The 15,736-nt window shown below is 40.6% G+C and overlaps 1 protein-coding gene across 9 annotated transcripts in view; it reads right to left on the bottom strand.

The window, feature by feature from the left end:
• Positions 1-7,240: 7,240 nt before the first annotated feature.
• The window catches only part of LOC146458759 (delta-like protein 4), a 50,208-nt gene continuing 41,712 nt past the window's right edge, over positions 7,241-15,736 (bottom strand). For 8 of the 9 annotated variants that reach the window (XM_085090316.1, XM_085090318.1, XM_085090321.1 and 5 more), the window contains exons 8-14: positions 14,558-14,677; positions 14,121-14,170; positions 13,196-13,508; positions 12,730-12,759; positions 11,574-11,913; positions 10,783-10,932; positions 7,241-9,851 (exon numbers count right to left, since the gene is read on the bottom strand). In XM_085090316.1, coding sequence (XP_084946442.1) covers positions 10,803-10,932; positions 11,574-11,913; positions 12,730-12,759; positions 13,196-13,508; positions 14,121-14,170; positions 14,558-14,677 — 983 coding nt within the window. In that variant the 3' untranslated portion in view covers positions 7,241-9,851; positions 10,783-10,802. The remainder of the gene's footprint in view (positions 9,852-10,782; positions 10,933-11,573; positions 11,914-12,729; positions 12,760-13,195; positions 13,509-14,120; positions 14,171-14,557; positions 14,678-15,736) is intronic. The other variant, XM_085090322.1, reaches the window with a different exon arrangement.

Raw genomic sequence — 15,736 nt, 5'->3', positions numbered from 1 at the left:
CGATCATGTATTCCTTTCGCTTCACTTCCCCGTGGCCTCTGTCTGCTTTTTGCGATGAAGATCCGTACTTATAAAAACGGACCTAAATCCATATCTTCCCAGTTGTTCAAAGAGCGGATAACTTTATCCAGCGGATATATCGCAATCCAGCAGATAAAATGTATTCGTTGGCGTAAATAGAGGATGAGTTCATCCTTAGCTACGGCTTGTTGGCGTATATTTTATCTGCTGGATACAGTCATCCGATCTTTAAACAACCGACGCCAGAAAAGAGACAAGTTAAATCTTCTAGCAATCGCGTTGTGGTATTCGAGAATTGTGGTATTTATTCGGTGGGTAACGAATTTAGTCGAATGTCAGCAACTCAGACATTTTCCAACTTGCTGCTTTGTAAGTTTCGAAGTTTTAAACTTATTTTTCTAAATTCAAAGGGAGATTGCCAAACGTTCCAAAGTTTTTGGGTCAAAAATACGGAAAAGCCGATTTGGTTTTAGAAATTTTTTTTGGATTTTTATGTGTTTCGCCTTTTTAAATGTTTAAAATAGAGTGATCTCACCCTTGCGTGAGCTGTAAAAGCGTGGTTAAGGTGATTCCGTCGAAGTAAAAGTTTTCATACAATTCACTCAAACTTTTCCAGATTGCTTACAATATGCATTATTTCAAAAAATGCAATGAAAAGGATAGGTCACCGTACCCGCGAAAGAGCTGCGGTCCACTCAAGTTACCTCATAAGTACTTACAACTGAATATGTATTCACTTTCAAATATGAGTCTATTTGATCAGTTCTTGAAATGTCTCATGGAAACAGGAATTACACAGATAAAGCAGAGCGTAAAAAACTCAGTGGCATACATAGAATGCATGAAGCATAAGCAGCAATTAAAGATAAATTTCTTGGCAGGTAAGCAAAAAATGAAGTTGTATTGACCCAAAACGTTTCTTGCGTGCGTGTTCTCAGTATCACTATATCTGTACCGAGAGTCGGTTGGCAAGCTCGTTTTTCCTTTTGATGGCCCGGGGTTTTTTTTGTCGAAAATTAATTTAATAATAATAATAATAATAATAATAATAATAATAATAATAATAATAATAATAATAATAATAATAATATTAATAACTTTATTAACGTGTCAAGAAATGTAGCTGAGGGGAGAAGTCCCCTCTACTAATAGTGGACACCTGACTAAATTCTAGAAATATAAAAAGGATAATAACTAAGTTTTAAAAAAACACGAATAAAAGATGGGTAATCGTGCTCGTTTTGGAGAAAATAACCATTTATGATTAGTAATTGGCTGAGCTCATCTTCAAGAAAAACCTGCCGCGTCTTCAAAGCGCGCGCTCATGACACAAGAAATTTTGCGCAGAAAGAATGTAAACTTTTGAAAATAAGGTGTTTTCTCACCTTCTTGTTGGTCTGAATCCTGTTGCTTTCTACTTTCGGTCTTGGAATAGAGGTTCTAGCGTGAGTAGACGGGCAGAGCTCCATAATTTGTTCAGTCTTTGTTTCTTCCATGGGCGAATCACGAAGGAATCATAGAGCAGCGCAGGAATCCTTTTTGCAAAGGTCGTCAATCTGCTGCGTTATGTTTTCAAAGGGATCCGCTCCATAGTGCTGACGCCACATAAACTCCTATTGGTACCAAGTCCGGTCTGATCAAAGAGTTTTTAGAATGTTCCTGTACGGGAAAAACTTCCATTCACTTCTCTCTCGTCACTACGTATTTTCAACGCTCCTCGTGTCAAGCTGAGCGCATTGCTTCACCCAACTGCAACGAATCTTAAACAGCTTAAAAAAGTCGATTGAAGGCATGACGCAATGGACACAGAACAGTGATGTAACAGGCAAAGAAAAGTGGCGAGGACGTAGGACAAATGAGGGACGAAAACAGCGACGGACACAAATGCATGACAAAAACGTGAAAACAGATAGTTTGGAACACGAGAAGAACCAGTTAACGTTGGATGACGTGGTTATGGGCAGCGGACTGTGACTGGAGAAAGGAGCAAGCAGAATATATCTTTATTTGCATGAATTTATCAATCATGGAAAAAATGACGCATTTTTTCACGAAAATTAATGCTAAAAGCATTGTAACAGGTGCAATACACGTATGTTACCGGTATCCAATTTATACACCTGGGCGAAGAGAGACAATGTGGCGCAAAGTTTACTGTGTGAGGGAACAATAGGACGGCAGATGCATATTTTCTTGGACGTTGTTATGTAGATTCTTAATTGGTAACTTTAGTATTAACGTTGTCGGATCAAAGTTTAAAGCTTAAAGACACCTTTAAAGAGGCTGCCACCTCATCCATTTGATATCCGTAACATTTCTTTCATCCAAACTGGCTCCCTATCGTATATCTTCACTGGACGGACGAGGCATAGCTGATTTTGAGGAACTTGTTCATAAAAAAATCCCCAGAATCTTGAGGTCTTGTCTTATAGCTTTATACCTTAATCCGACAACGTTAATTGAAATAGCCTTATACTGGTTGCTAATGAAACTGAATTTCGCTAGAATTTCACTTTATTCTTTCACAGGGGACATGGAGAATTGGTTTTACAAATCTTAAGCTCTCGCCTAAGTTGAGCTTGCTACAGTCATAGAAGTCAGCCGCACAGGAGTACTAAATATCTGTTTGATATAACACGTTCTTCAACAACTAAATAAACAAGTAAAACAGCCAGGTAAACAGTGCCTTATACTCTCCCCTCCTTTATAGTGCAGATCCTCACCTTGTATGAAAGATTGTGTTGGATCAAGAGGAGGGGCCCTGGGTGCCTGGTCCCTCTTTTTTTTTTAAAAGAAAATATGGCCTTTTCAGTAAGACAAACATCAAAATACAAAACAATGTTGTGGAGATCACTGTTGTTTGTTAGAGCGGTTTTCAATTGAGTGTCAACACGAGTTTTCCCGCGCTTGGCGCCAGTTGCATGTATTTGCTTCGAATTCTGATTGGCTCGTTGTGTTGTTTACATCTGTTGCGATTGGCCAGAGTAATTACTTTGGTTTTCGACACTCAATTGGAAACCGCTCTATTACAAAACAATGCTATGCATTTGTACCTTCAGACCTTCAGAGAATATCACAATGACTTCCAAATGCTTATTTTATTATATCTATGCTAAAATTGCACCATCGACACTGTTCTTGCATTTGCTCTGTAATGTCTACCCTTGTATTGTATAAGCGATCTATACCTTTCTTGCTTTTCTACATGTTATATTAATATCTTAATGGCTACCTTTCGTTTTATGTTCTTTTATTTTGTTTAAATTTGACAGGCTGTTATGACAACCTTCTCCGCTTCTGCTGCTTCTCGTCTCGACTAGCCAATGCTATTTACGGGAAGCGACCATTTGTATTTTCTTTTGTCAAGTATGGAAGCCAAATAGTAAAGGTGTTGCAAATAATCACAAATTAGCAACAAAAATGAAAAGTAAGTGCAAATAGTTGCTCAAAATTATTACCCATTTCCATATATTTCTACTAATGATGATTCAGAAAATCATTATTCATTTCATAAAAGTTTTCATAAAAGTAACATTTTTTTTCATAAAAGTAACAGTGGTTTGGCCTTACGTAAAAACCTTCAGACCCGTGAGCAAAGTTCCCTTGTCTGGGAAGATCCGTTTACTAATGAGCAGTACTAATCATCATATACCACCAACTATCGCCTTTTTAATTTTTTTAATAGTGATAACTGTCTTACATATTGTAATTAGTAATTTAGCAAAGGGGATAGTATTAGTCACACTAGGTGTGCCCTTCCCCTGTCCTTGCACTTGATACTTAAAATCTACTGCATTAGATTGGAGAAATATTGAAATGAATTGAAAACTGAGGGGACTCTGCTCACATGGTATGTCCTCCAGTCATAACCTAAGGGCCTGTTTACATCAAAGCTTATCTTGTATATAGCCGTTTCGACGAAGGTTGTCCAAAAAAAGCGTAAAAGCGTACGCGACACTGCCGAAAGGTAGTCTAAATACCTGATAAATTTCAATGAAAACTCAGAATCCATAATGCCTCGACCGTACAGGGAAGACTTGAGATGGTGGACAATATGGATTCTGAGCTTTTATTGAAAATTATTGGGTATTTGGGGATGTATTTGCATTTGGGTATTTATTGGGTATTTCCCAGACTGCCTTTCGGCATTGTCGCGTACGCTTTTACGCTTATTTTGGACAACCTTTGTCGAAACAGCTGTATACTGTTTGGGCCGTCAATCTTCATGATAACACTCTTAAAAAATAATTGTATCTGTTCCAAAAGGTATAAAAATAAACTAAATTTTCGGGCTTCCTTCGTCAGAGTAAAATGGCGACATAGGGATATTGGAGAGAGCAAAAGGTCGTTCAACTCCCGCAGGGTGGGGGGGGGGGGGGTGGCAGAGCACATGCCTGCTACTAGAAGCAACAATGACTCGCCAATTACACAATTAAACAACACGGGAAGACGACGGGGCATGCCATTCATCCAAGCTATGTGGAGATATTAGAACGTCGAGAGTTCAATCGACAAAAACACTTGTTTTTGGCATCTTTACATTCCACTCTTTTCAACAACGCTGTGAACGAACGCCAGCCTTTCCCTAAGGCTTACTTGCCTTTTGTTGCATCATCCCTCAGGGACCTAAAATCGTGGACAAAACTTCTTTAAAAAACAGGACACTAACAGAAAACAAAACAACTTCTTTACATACCTCCCTAATTAATTCTATCACAGTTACTTCTACCCTCCCCTCCCTTATGGAATGATGATTTTACACTGCAAGCAGTCTCTTCTTCTTCTAAGTTCTGTCCCGCGCGCACGATTTCTAGCGAGCGGCGGGCAGCGAAAGAAAACAACATTGAGTCGGGGAAGGAGGGGGGGAGGGGGGGGGGGGTTAACATATGGTCGCTTGCTTGTTTACGAGTGAAATCGCTTCGAAGGGTAATTTTCTTAAGAGTTTTGTGCACGATAGTAAACAAGTCTTAAGAAAATCTTTAATTATTCATACTCGTCGTACTCTGACGAAGGCAACAGAAGGGCTGCCGAAAATTAGGCTATTCGAGGATATCTTGTAATTAGAACAAATCTTCACTGAAAAGAGAAGCGAATAACCCTACAACAGGCTCCATTTCAATAAAGACTAAGATGCAAGGAACCGCAAACGAAAATACTGCAGGTATACACAGGATCTGTTAGGCTCTATTTAGGCCCATCCGGAATCATCCATCACCACGTGCATTCGGAGGACAACTGACTCGCGTTGGTTGTTCTACTTTTTGCTGTGCTACACCGTGCTGACGAGAGCCAACCAGCTCGAAACAACTGTCCACGGCTGCATGTTTTGATTCTCGGTCTGGTCTCTATCATGTCGCTGTCGTGTTAAGTTCAGTCTATGATCTACGCAGTCAGATCAGCCTTGCAGTTATTTGAGCTTTTCTTACAATCTTGGTGGGGGGAGGGGGGAAAGATAAAATGAGAAATTAACCCCCCTCCAACATCAATGATGAATTCGTAAGCAAACCTGAAAACGCGGCATTTTTTGATCATTGAAGTGGGAGTAGGGGTTGTCTTAACCAACACCGATCCCCTCCCTTACAATCAACGATGAATTTGCGCGCAAACCAAAAACGCGCCATTTTTCCATCATGTAAATGGGTGTGGGAGGGGTGGTCTTTATTGTAGGGACGTGTCTCCTTTTCCTACTGCGCATACGTTCTGCGCATGTCGGGATGGTCCAAGAAACCTCCAATTTCTTGAGGACGATGCCTACTTATACAAAGATGTTTTTTGCGCTGTCTATGACTATACAGAAAAAAACAGCTCTTAGTAAGGGTTATTGAAATCCAAATAGAGAATTAGGGGTAACCACACATGTTAATTAAGCTTCAATTTGGAAACTTAATTAAATGTTATGTATTTTAAGGACGGTGCCTACTAATAGCGAAGTATTTTTGCGCAGTTTATCACTATGCGGGAAAAGCAGATCTTAGTTGCGGCTATTGAAATCCGAAAAGAAAATTGGGGGTAACCACGCATTTTTTAGAGATAACTAAGCAACAATTATTCTAAAAAGCAGAAAAATACAAAAGCAATGTATGGCGCTTTTCTCCAAATTGAAGCTTTATTATCTCTGAAAAGTGCATGGCTACCACCAATTTTCTTCTTGGATACCAAAATCACTTGCTAAGTTCTGCTTTCTCCGCATAGTTTTAAGGCCGGCAAAAAAATCCCTGTATTAGGAAACCCGAGTATCTCGAGATGCGCAGAACGTATGCGCAGTAACAATAGTAGGCACTGTCCTTAAAGCATTTTAGAATAACTGTTTCTTAAAAATGGGCAGTGTCACCTATTTTGAATAGCCAGATAAACATACTTGAATCGATGGAATCGTCCCAATAATGGTTCAGTTTTGTTAACAATAACCCTACTAATGCACAGAAAATAGTATCAATTATGTTTGGCTGCGGATGGCTAGGATGGAAATGGATGACAACTTGAAAAAATTGGCCACTTGTGTACGTGTATTGTGGAGAAGTCGCATAAAATTGCTTATAGCTTGTTCTTCCCTGGCTAAATACCTTAATATTTTCTTCCCGGCGCTCTAACAGCAATTTCATGTAAGGAAAAGGGTTCTTTGTCAAATATTTTAGCAGTTTAATTTTGACCAAAATAGAGCAAAATTGCCGTGACAGTGCAACTTTAAATATCTCTAAAAATGTGTGGTTACCCCCAATTATTTTTTTGGATTCCAGTAGCCCTTGCTAAAATCCGCTTTTCTTTCAAAGTTATAAGCTGCCCCAAAACACCTATATTAGGAGGCATCATTCCATAATGTCCAAGACCGTAAAAAGCCATTTTCAAGTTGCTTTAAACCCCAGTGTCAAAGCGAGGCTAAGTGGAAAGTTTTTATTATGCAAACCGTAAATACTCGATTATCTAGATTTTATTTAAACAATATTTGAACACGACATTTGCTCTAAGAGCAAGTAAGCGCCCCCCTCTCGACCCAGAAAATTAAATAAGCGCCCCGGGCGCTAATTTGATCATATTCGGTAGTTTTCATTCATATGCAAACAAAACTAATTTTCATATGAAAAGCTTCACATTTAGCCTCGCCTTTATAATGAGGTTCACAGCAACTCGGAAATGGCCTAATTTGGTTTCACGCGCGGGTCGTCGCGGCAAGCAGGAGACACTCAGTCTAACAAGCAATTAACAAGACAAGTCCCTCCTGTCCGGGTGCAAATATATATTTATTATTTTTTCGTTTCTATATATTAAATTTCTCTTCAAACGACCTCCAGCCTCTGCTGAGGATTTCTAGAAAACTGTCTGGCGAATTATATAAAAATTTACAAAAATATATATCTATAAAACCTACCCCGTTTGAAATGCTACGTATTTCGCGTAAATGACTACAGCGAAAACAAGCTACAACGCACCAGACATTCTAAAGTAACTTAACCAAACAGCATAGGAGAACTATTCAATGAGGACAATTTCTGATGCAAAATACCTTATTACATTAAGTTCCTAAAAGGTGTACAACTGAACTGTGTCACGTAAAAAAAGCCAGAGGAGGCAAAAAAATACAATAAAGAAGCCAGAACTGCTTAATTCTTAATTCTGAAAAGGGAAAAACTTTCTCCCGGAAACGTTAACGAGCCTGTTTTACCGATTGTTCGGCGAATTGTCCGGCATCGCTCGGGAAGGTTGAATTGTTTTCTGATTGGACAAAAAGAATCGGGAGATCTTCGGATAGACATTTTGTTCCTTCTGCGGTAAATATAAAAAAACAATCAAAGGCAAAAAAATCTGGAGACATTTGAGCGAATTCCGATCAATTCAAACAACTTAAATGATTATTTAAATAAGGAGCAGTACCCCCAAAAAGGCTGAAAAGATTTGTACATGCTATTAACAGACAAACCGCCAAATCAAACATACTGAATTAAGGAGTTTTAGAGCGAAGGAGTCACAGGCAGGCCAAAACGAAACTCATTTCTAACCTTGCAAAATCAAAGAAAAACGGTCAAATTAACATGCCAAAGATTGCCTCAAATAACGTTCCAGTTGTTGCTGCTGTACAATTTTCAATAAACACTGGCCTTAGAGTGATTAAATACCAAAGAAGGTGACAAAGGACATGTTACACTCTGGGATAAATTCGGTCACTGAACTTTAAGCGGCCTTACAAGGACTGTCGCAAGATTAAAACCAAAGAAACAATATAGCACCAATCACCAATCGACGCATATAGTGCAATGAACCAATCAAAAATCGAAAGAAAATACGTCACCAGCGCGGGAAAACAGAACCGGTGCCAAGCGCGCGGGAAAATGGACTAAGCGCGTACTAACTGCTCCTGATTGGCTGAGTACAAATACTTAACGCGCTCATTGGTTGGGGCACTTTGTGGAAATGTTACAAGCTTATCAGCAGCTTCAACGGATACGGAATTACAAAGAAACGACCTACGACAGTCCATGAAAACATGCTCAAACGTTCGAAGCAATTAAAGATAACTAAGGCGACGAAGAGTTTAAAAGTCGGCCACAGGCTCTTACTCTAACTCCTTACGAAGTTCTAACATAGTATTAATAATTCTTACAAATTTGGCTATATATTATGTCCCTACCACTCTCGTAAAATGCGGTTTATAAATAACAGCCTTATTAATTTTTCTGTAGTCGGAAAATTTACACTCTGGGCTGGACTCGCGGAAAGCAAATGCTCTTCAAACGGCAATGGAGTCGGATACAAACCTCGAAATTAACCATGCCAACATAATGTCCAAGTTCCTTGCTGTTCTGATTATTGCATCAAAACATAATTTGCAATTTTTTCTCGCAGCAAATTTCATTTCCATTGCACGTTGGAGGACAAAAGCAAGTCTTGCTCGCATTGTTCATAATATTGCAAAACAGGTAAACGCAGTTACGGTATCTTTATAACCTCGCAGAAGGCCAAGTTACGGATAAATTGTTTCATTTTTCATATACACATTGTTCGTTAAAAGAATGAAAATATATATACAAGGCAGAAACAAGGGAACATTAAGTCAAAAACCCGGGACCAAAACATTACTCTGCAAGGTAGACTAAGATTTTTTGTAATTTGAACTGTTTAGAAGGAGAGCATTTGTTTCATCAGCAACTGTCACGACTCTACTGTACCTCGGTGTTTAGAGCATCGAATATTTGATGTTATCAACTGACTTGATAAAGTAATTTTCCCACCGTAAAGAAAATTCGAGAGCTGTCGTTTCGAGCGTTATCCCTTCGAGGGATTCGCTCTGACGAAGGTTTAACGATGGAAACGTCAGGTCTCAAATCCCTTTACGGTGACTAAATTACCTTGCCAACTCTTTTGATAAAATCAAATATTCGTTTCCACTGCCCACCGACGAAGCAGCAAAAGTTCTTCAGAAACTAAACCCCTTATACTACCGCTGAAGGATTCAGGTTTTTCGTTGCCTCAAGTTACCGAGCCTCACGTTTTAGTTGTTTGCGTCTTGTATATATATTTTTATAATTTTCGAAATCAAATGTTTGCTTTTTTATCACTTGACCTTTGCAACTGTGAAGCACCATAAATTATTTAGCATCCAGCAATAATGTCTCTGGGATATTGAAGTCCTGTCTGTTAGCCTTCCTTCCTCGTGTATGTCGACCGTCTCATTCCAGTCTCGATTTCTCTTTCCACACACCAACTGGCTTCGACTTTGACTGGATTACTTTGATTCTCACGTGAATCATGCGCATCTGTCCACGTGATCATGAATGCTCCTTGGGCATGGCCGGTCACGTGATTTCAGCTTGTCGTTCCTCATCAGCTCGTAGAGCCTACAAATTAAAGTTGAAGATTTTAACTCAAATATCGACGGTTATAATTGACAATGACATAAGAGAGTCTTTCTACAGGCTGGCCTTTTCCTCCGATAAACAAAAGCTCCAGACGTACAAAAAAAATGTAAAGGCCACGTTCACACTGTATCTTATCCTTACGACTTTTACCAACATCAATTATACGTGATCTACAGTTGTGGAATTGTTTTCTGATCATAATTCACTAACTTTTCAGGTGTTGGGATCTTCCATCTCGCGCCCTATATCTCGGAAGTTAAACAATGTTTTCAGAAAGACTGACTGGGAACATTTAAGACTTGTTTTTCCCGCGCTTGCCACCGGTTGCAGACTAGCAGTTTTATTTCAGGCTTAGTTCAGACACCGCACCTGTCATACGCTGTTCCAAGTAGCACGCAGTTGTTTGGCAGTGGTACGGTATGTGAATCAGTTTTCTCTTCCCGATAGATTTCAACAAGGCAAGGCAAAATCAGGCCAGGCCAGTTTACACATGTGATTTTTTTTTTTTGCGATTTCGCGATATCGCAGAGGATAAATGTAACTTGATGCACGGACTTCTCAGAAAACGTACAGCGATATCGCCCTATAAACGCATCTGGTTTACACATGCGATTTGAAAGTCGCAGCATTGAGCGACAAAAATTTAAGTGTAGTGCGACAAAAGTTTCGCCAACAGCCGCATGTGAAAACGGGCCTTCAAACTAAAATTTTTTGGGAAGATTCTAACACATTAACTTTGGATACGGATCTTCGATCCGTAGACTAATTGGACAAACTGTTGTTAGCTTTCGGCTGGCTGTGACATCTCGTTAAGTTTTCGTTTTAGATTTAAATTAATACATAGGGATTAGTTTGCATGCAAGGAGCTAGCAGAGGTTAAACATAACACGACTGGACACTAGGGATTTACCTTAAGTTAAATAATTTAAATTATATTTCCAATTCCACTTCTTGCCAAAAGCCTTGATCGTAACAACGATTAGGGAGATAGAGCTCATCCAGGTTCATTCTCCGCGTTCTTGTCGTCGTTGTTGTTATATCGGATAATTCCAAGGAACTCCTGCAAAAGATGATTAGCGAACGTTGCATGAGCGGCGTTTCGTTAGAAGACGTAAGCAGCGTGTTAAAATGAACGTTGGGAATTATTGTGAGATAATGAGTGTTAGAGTGATTGTACCATGCAATTCCTTCATTTACTGCTAAAAATCAAAACATTCATTTGCTGCTGAAAAATCAAACACGGTGATCTCCCACACTCGTTAGGCGAATTCCTTCGAATAAGCGCTCCTTTGCCATCAAGAAAAAACTCAAAAAACAAACTAACGCCTCACCAATGAATAGAACCCAGAAATAATACACGAGTCAACAAAGGCAGGAGCCATTGACTGGGAGCCTCTGTCTGTATTAATTCCTAGAGTTAACGCCTCCCTGAGTAGGTTAATTTTAAGAAATGGTTGTCCCGCCAAAAAGATATGACGTATGACAATTCAATTGTCATTGCCTTTCTTTGATTAGGTATTTGGACTGTGGGCGTTTCAAAGGTCCCTTGAGAGCCATTCTAAAAATAAAACTACCCGGGAGAGGGTTGACTCCAAGGCTTGTTATGAAAGATACAGGCTCCGGGTCATGCACTCCTGAGAAAGGCTGAATTTACTCCCACGGATCATCAAGTGGCAGGGAAGTCTAAACACGTCTGTCTACCTGGCATTATCTTGGAGTGCCGTTCCTTTAAGTTTCTTGTCATCTCCAAGCTGTTCTTGCGTTTTATTCGTATTCTTTTCTTGCTGTCTTGAAGAGACAAAGTTTCGAATGATTTCCGGGTTTCCTGATCTCGCGCCTGCGCAGTGTTTAGGATCAGGATCCTCAATGTCTATTTGTTTAGGATTCGCTTGCGCCGATTGCCCGGCTCCTGCAGTCACGTGTTCCGCATCACGCCTGCGCTTCCTCCAGAATTTCCAAGCCACGCAGGCAGCGATTAGCACGAGTACAACTACAACGGAGATCACAATAGCCACGATCATGGTTGTCCGACTTGTGATGCCTGGGAATAAATTAAACAAACACAAGAAATAAGCTAAAAAACCTTTCGCTTCTTATGGACTGCAAAACAGTCCGTATTTTATGGTCGGTCGTAACAAGATCGCACGGTTTTTTTAACGATAAGTCTGCAACGAGCGAGAAAATGGAGAGAGGCAGAGAGACTGGGGAGTGAAATCACGGGCGGACCAACGCATTCGGCACTTCGCCTCTCACGAGTTTCGCCCTTTCGGTGATTCGCCTCTACCTTCGCAAATTGCCGAAGTAAAATCGACTGTTTTATAGTGTACTTCCCACCCGTTTTTCCCGGTAGCCGCCCCAATGCTCCATCCGACAGCAAAGTTCACAAAGGGTATAGGACGCTTTCATTTTTCAGAACTGGTGGACCAGAAAGGGAGGTCAACCCGCGAAAAGACTGCACCAATTTCAAGGACAACTAGTTATACGACAGTCTAAACAATCCCTGAAAAATGGTGCAAACGATTTTCCTAATGTTTCCCCAACCCTGGCCAGTTTTTAACAAATGGAAACCACCCGTAGATTAAAGTAGAAGGTTCCAGCAAAATGGCGGAGTTTCACGGCACAACATTCGTTAAAAACTTTAACGAGAACGTTGCGGTGTACATCAAAACAACTATAAGAACATTTGCATGGCATGGAAGCTTGGATAAAAGTGTCAACATCGTCTGGATAGTATAGTCCGAAACTTGCTGGATCCCAAATTCGTGACCCAACACTTTTTAGGTATTTTCTCGCCTCGGTGTTTGCACGTTACCAACCAAAGATGGTTTTATTTGCAAAACAAGGAGGTATTTCTCACCTGTTCTTGTCTCTGACGCAGGGGATTGTTCTGTTAAGTAAGCAGGCAAACAAAAGTGATTAACGTTGAAACATTTTATAGGATAATTTGGCCTTTAATTGAGTGTCAAAAGTAATTGCGCGTTTGCTTCGGTTTTGCTTTACTGTATTCTATAAATAGTTAACAAAATTCGCGCAATTTGGCCAAAAAAAAAATGTCTCGATCGAACGCGTTTTCCCGCGCTTGACGCCGGTTACAAGCTTCTAAATTCTGATTGGTTCATTAAGCAGGTTTACTATGTTGTGATTGGTCACGTTGTTTTTACGACACTCAATCAAAAAGCGCTCTAAGTGACCGTAGAACCCATCACCATAAGTCAAAATCCCAACATCAAATTAAAGAGCTTCTCTGGTCCGCAAATTTATTACACATTTGGTTACTTATTGTGTATTACTGTAAACGTTTTTGCCTGGCTTAGACAACCCACCTTTCGTTGTGTTTTTAGTAGGCAGTTTTGTCGTTGCCGTCTCAACAGTACCATTCGTTGAATCTTGATGCGTACTCGAGGGGTCACTCGAGGGATGACTCGAGGAGGGACTCGAGGGATCACTTGGGGGAACAGTTGGAAGCACCTCTTCACACTCACTTCCACTGAATCCTGCTTTACACGAGCAGAAGAATCCCCGGATGCCATTTACACACGTGCCACCGTTTTTGCATGCGCCAGGCATGCATTGGGGATAGCACTGCTTCCCGCTGTATCCCTCGGGACATGAACAGTTGAAGTCTCCTATGAGATCCTGAAAGGACAGTGAAACGCTGGGAATCAGATGAGTAGACAGAATTTGATGTTATTTACTGGACAAAATGGGTTAATGTTTTCTCGCTCGAGTCTGCCACTGTTCCGGTGCCGTGTTTCCAACTTTTGGACTTCAAATGAAAGCAATAAACCAATTTTAATGTATAAGACTTCTACAATCTTGGACAGATCAAATGAAAAATTAAGACCACCCCTCCCCCACCATTTCAATGATGGAAAAATGGCGCGTTTTGCTTTGCGCGCGAAATGATCATTTTTATTCCCCTAAGCTTCGTAGCCAAGCTAGAATTTTAAAATATCAAAATTGGTCTATCAAGCAGCAATTTTCTGTGGTGCTGTTACTGTGCCGTAAACGGTGGTCCTGACTATTGAGTCAGTGGATGAAATCCTAAAGTGTGACGACTCCAGTGGCAGCTGTTGACCAGTACCGGTACTTTTCTATGGCGCCGTTTATTATTCTGGGGGGGGGGGGGGGGGGGGTGGGGGGTGGGGAGTTGACCCTCATCTCAGATAAGATGCTGCAGAGACACCCGAGGGTTAGTTTACTATAGAGGTTTCTTATCATTTAACATCAACTTTGCTTGCTTCTTACCGTACAGGTGCCTCCGTTATAGCAAGGGTTACTTGAGCATTCATTTATTTCTGAAAAATATTAAACACGACAACAATTATTACATAAACAAAACATTTGCGTCAAGCTACAAACTGATTAGAGCCCAAAATGAACCCTATGTTTTCGATCTTGCCGAAGATCCTCCGATGATTTACTAACATTGATCGAAGGCTACGCAAAAATATCCGAAGGCTTTCGACGACAACCCGACGACTAACATCGCCTTAGAGGAAGACACCATTCGAGTACAATTGTAACTCTCCTACACTATGGTTGCTTAAGAAAAGCTCCACAAATGACTTGTGCTGTTACTTGAGTGCAAATTACCCGAAGATTAGCAGAGGTAACCGAAAACAATCGAAATTTCTGAAAATGCCGACTTCAAACACAGCCTGAAGATTATCCAGTCCACTTACCTGTTTCACAATTCTTTCCGGTATATCCCTTTTTACAATCGCAGGCATACTGCCCTGCTCGAACATTTCTGCACAACGCTCCGTTTTTGCAGGGTTTCTTGCGCGCGCAGTATTCTAAGTCTGAAATAAAGACGGAAACAAAAAAACCCTCTTAGACAACAAAATTTAGAGAGAGTGGCCCTCAACTAAAATTTGCTATTTACTTGTAAAAAGTTAAGTAACAAAGGGTATCAACTATGTAATCAACTGACTTAAGCCGGCGACACACCGGGCGACTTTATACGCCGATAGCGGCGAATTTGATCGCAAGCGATTTTCTCCACCGATTGATGCTGACACACCCGGCGAGTTTTTTCGCCGTTCGCGGCGACGTGGCACTTCGACCTTGTTCCCGGGTTCCATCGAGGGGTGTTTTGAAAAGTCACGTGACAAAATCACCCAACCTTATCGGTTGACTTTACTGGCGATTCGCAGCGATAAGCGTAGAAAATCGCGGGAATGGGCACACTTGGCGAATTAAATCGCCGATATCTGACATGCCAGGTATCAGCGTTTTTATACGCCGGTCGCGGCGATCGGCGAAAATCGCAATCGCTGCACCGGGTACACCTGGCGATCCCGGCGATCGGCGTATAAAATAGCCAAGTGTGTCGCCGGCTTAACTCAGCTTGAATTTTAACGTGGCACGTTCTTGGGTTGAGTCGATCAAGCCCGGTTGTTCGAAAGCCGATTAACGCAAATCCACGATTAAAAGTTAAGCGAGGTTTACATCTCACTCAGTAAAAAATGCTTTTAAAAGCTAATTTTAAGCTAATAGTAAAGAAAAGTCTAAGTCAAAACTGAGGAACAAAAATCTTTTTGAAGAATCTTTATTGGTTATTAATTAAATTCGAATCAAAGTTCACGTTAATCCAGGATTAGCTTTAATCACTCTTTGAACAACCGCGGGCCTAGGAGGTTAGTTTCTGAAGAAACTGGGGTGCTGCGTGAGTAGGGAGTGGAAACGAATGTTTGGTTTGTTGATAAACCGAGAAGAGATTGTGACACAATTCTGGGATAAATCGACGTTTGTTCCTTCGGCAATTTGTAACGATAGATTTAAGGACGGTGCCTACTAATACCGAAGTATTTTTGTGCGTTTTATGACTATGCGGGAAAAGCAGATCTAAGTAAGGGCTA

This window comes from Pavona decussata, unplaced genomic scaffold, assembly GCF_977016875.1.
Source record: "Pavona decussata unplaced genomic scaffold, jaPavDecu1.1 SCAFFOLD_229, whole genome shotgun sequence".
In the NCBI taxonomy this organism is placed as follows: Eukaryota; Metazoa; Cnidaria; class Anthozoa; order Scleractinia; family Agariciidae; genus Pavona; species Pavona decussata.
The sequence above is the reverse complement of the archived record's forward strand: the minus strand, read 5'-3'. Positions and strand labels throughout refer to the sequence as shown.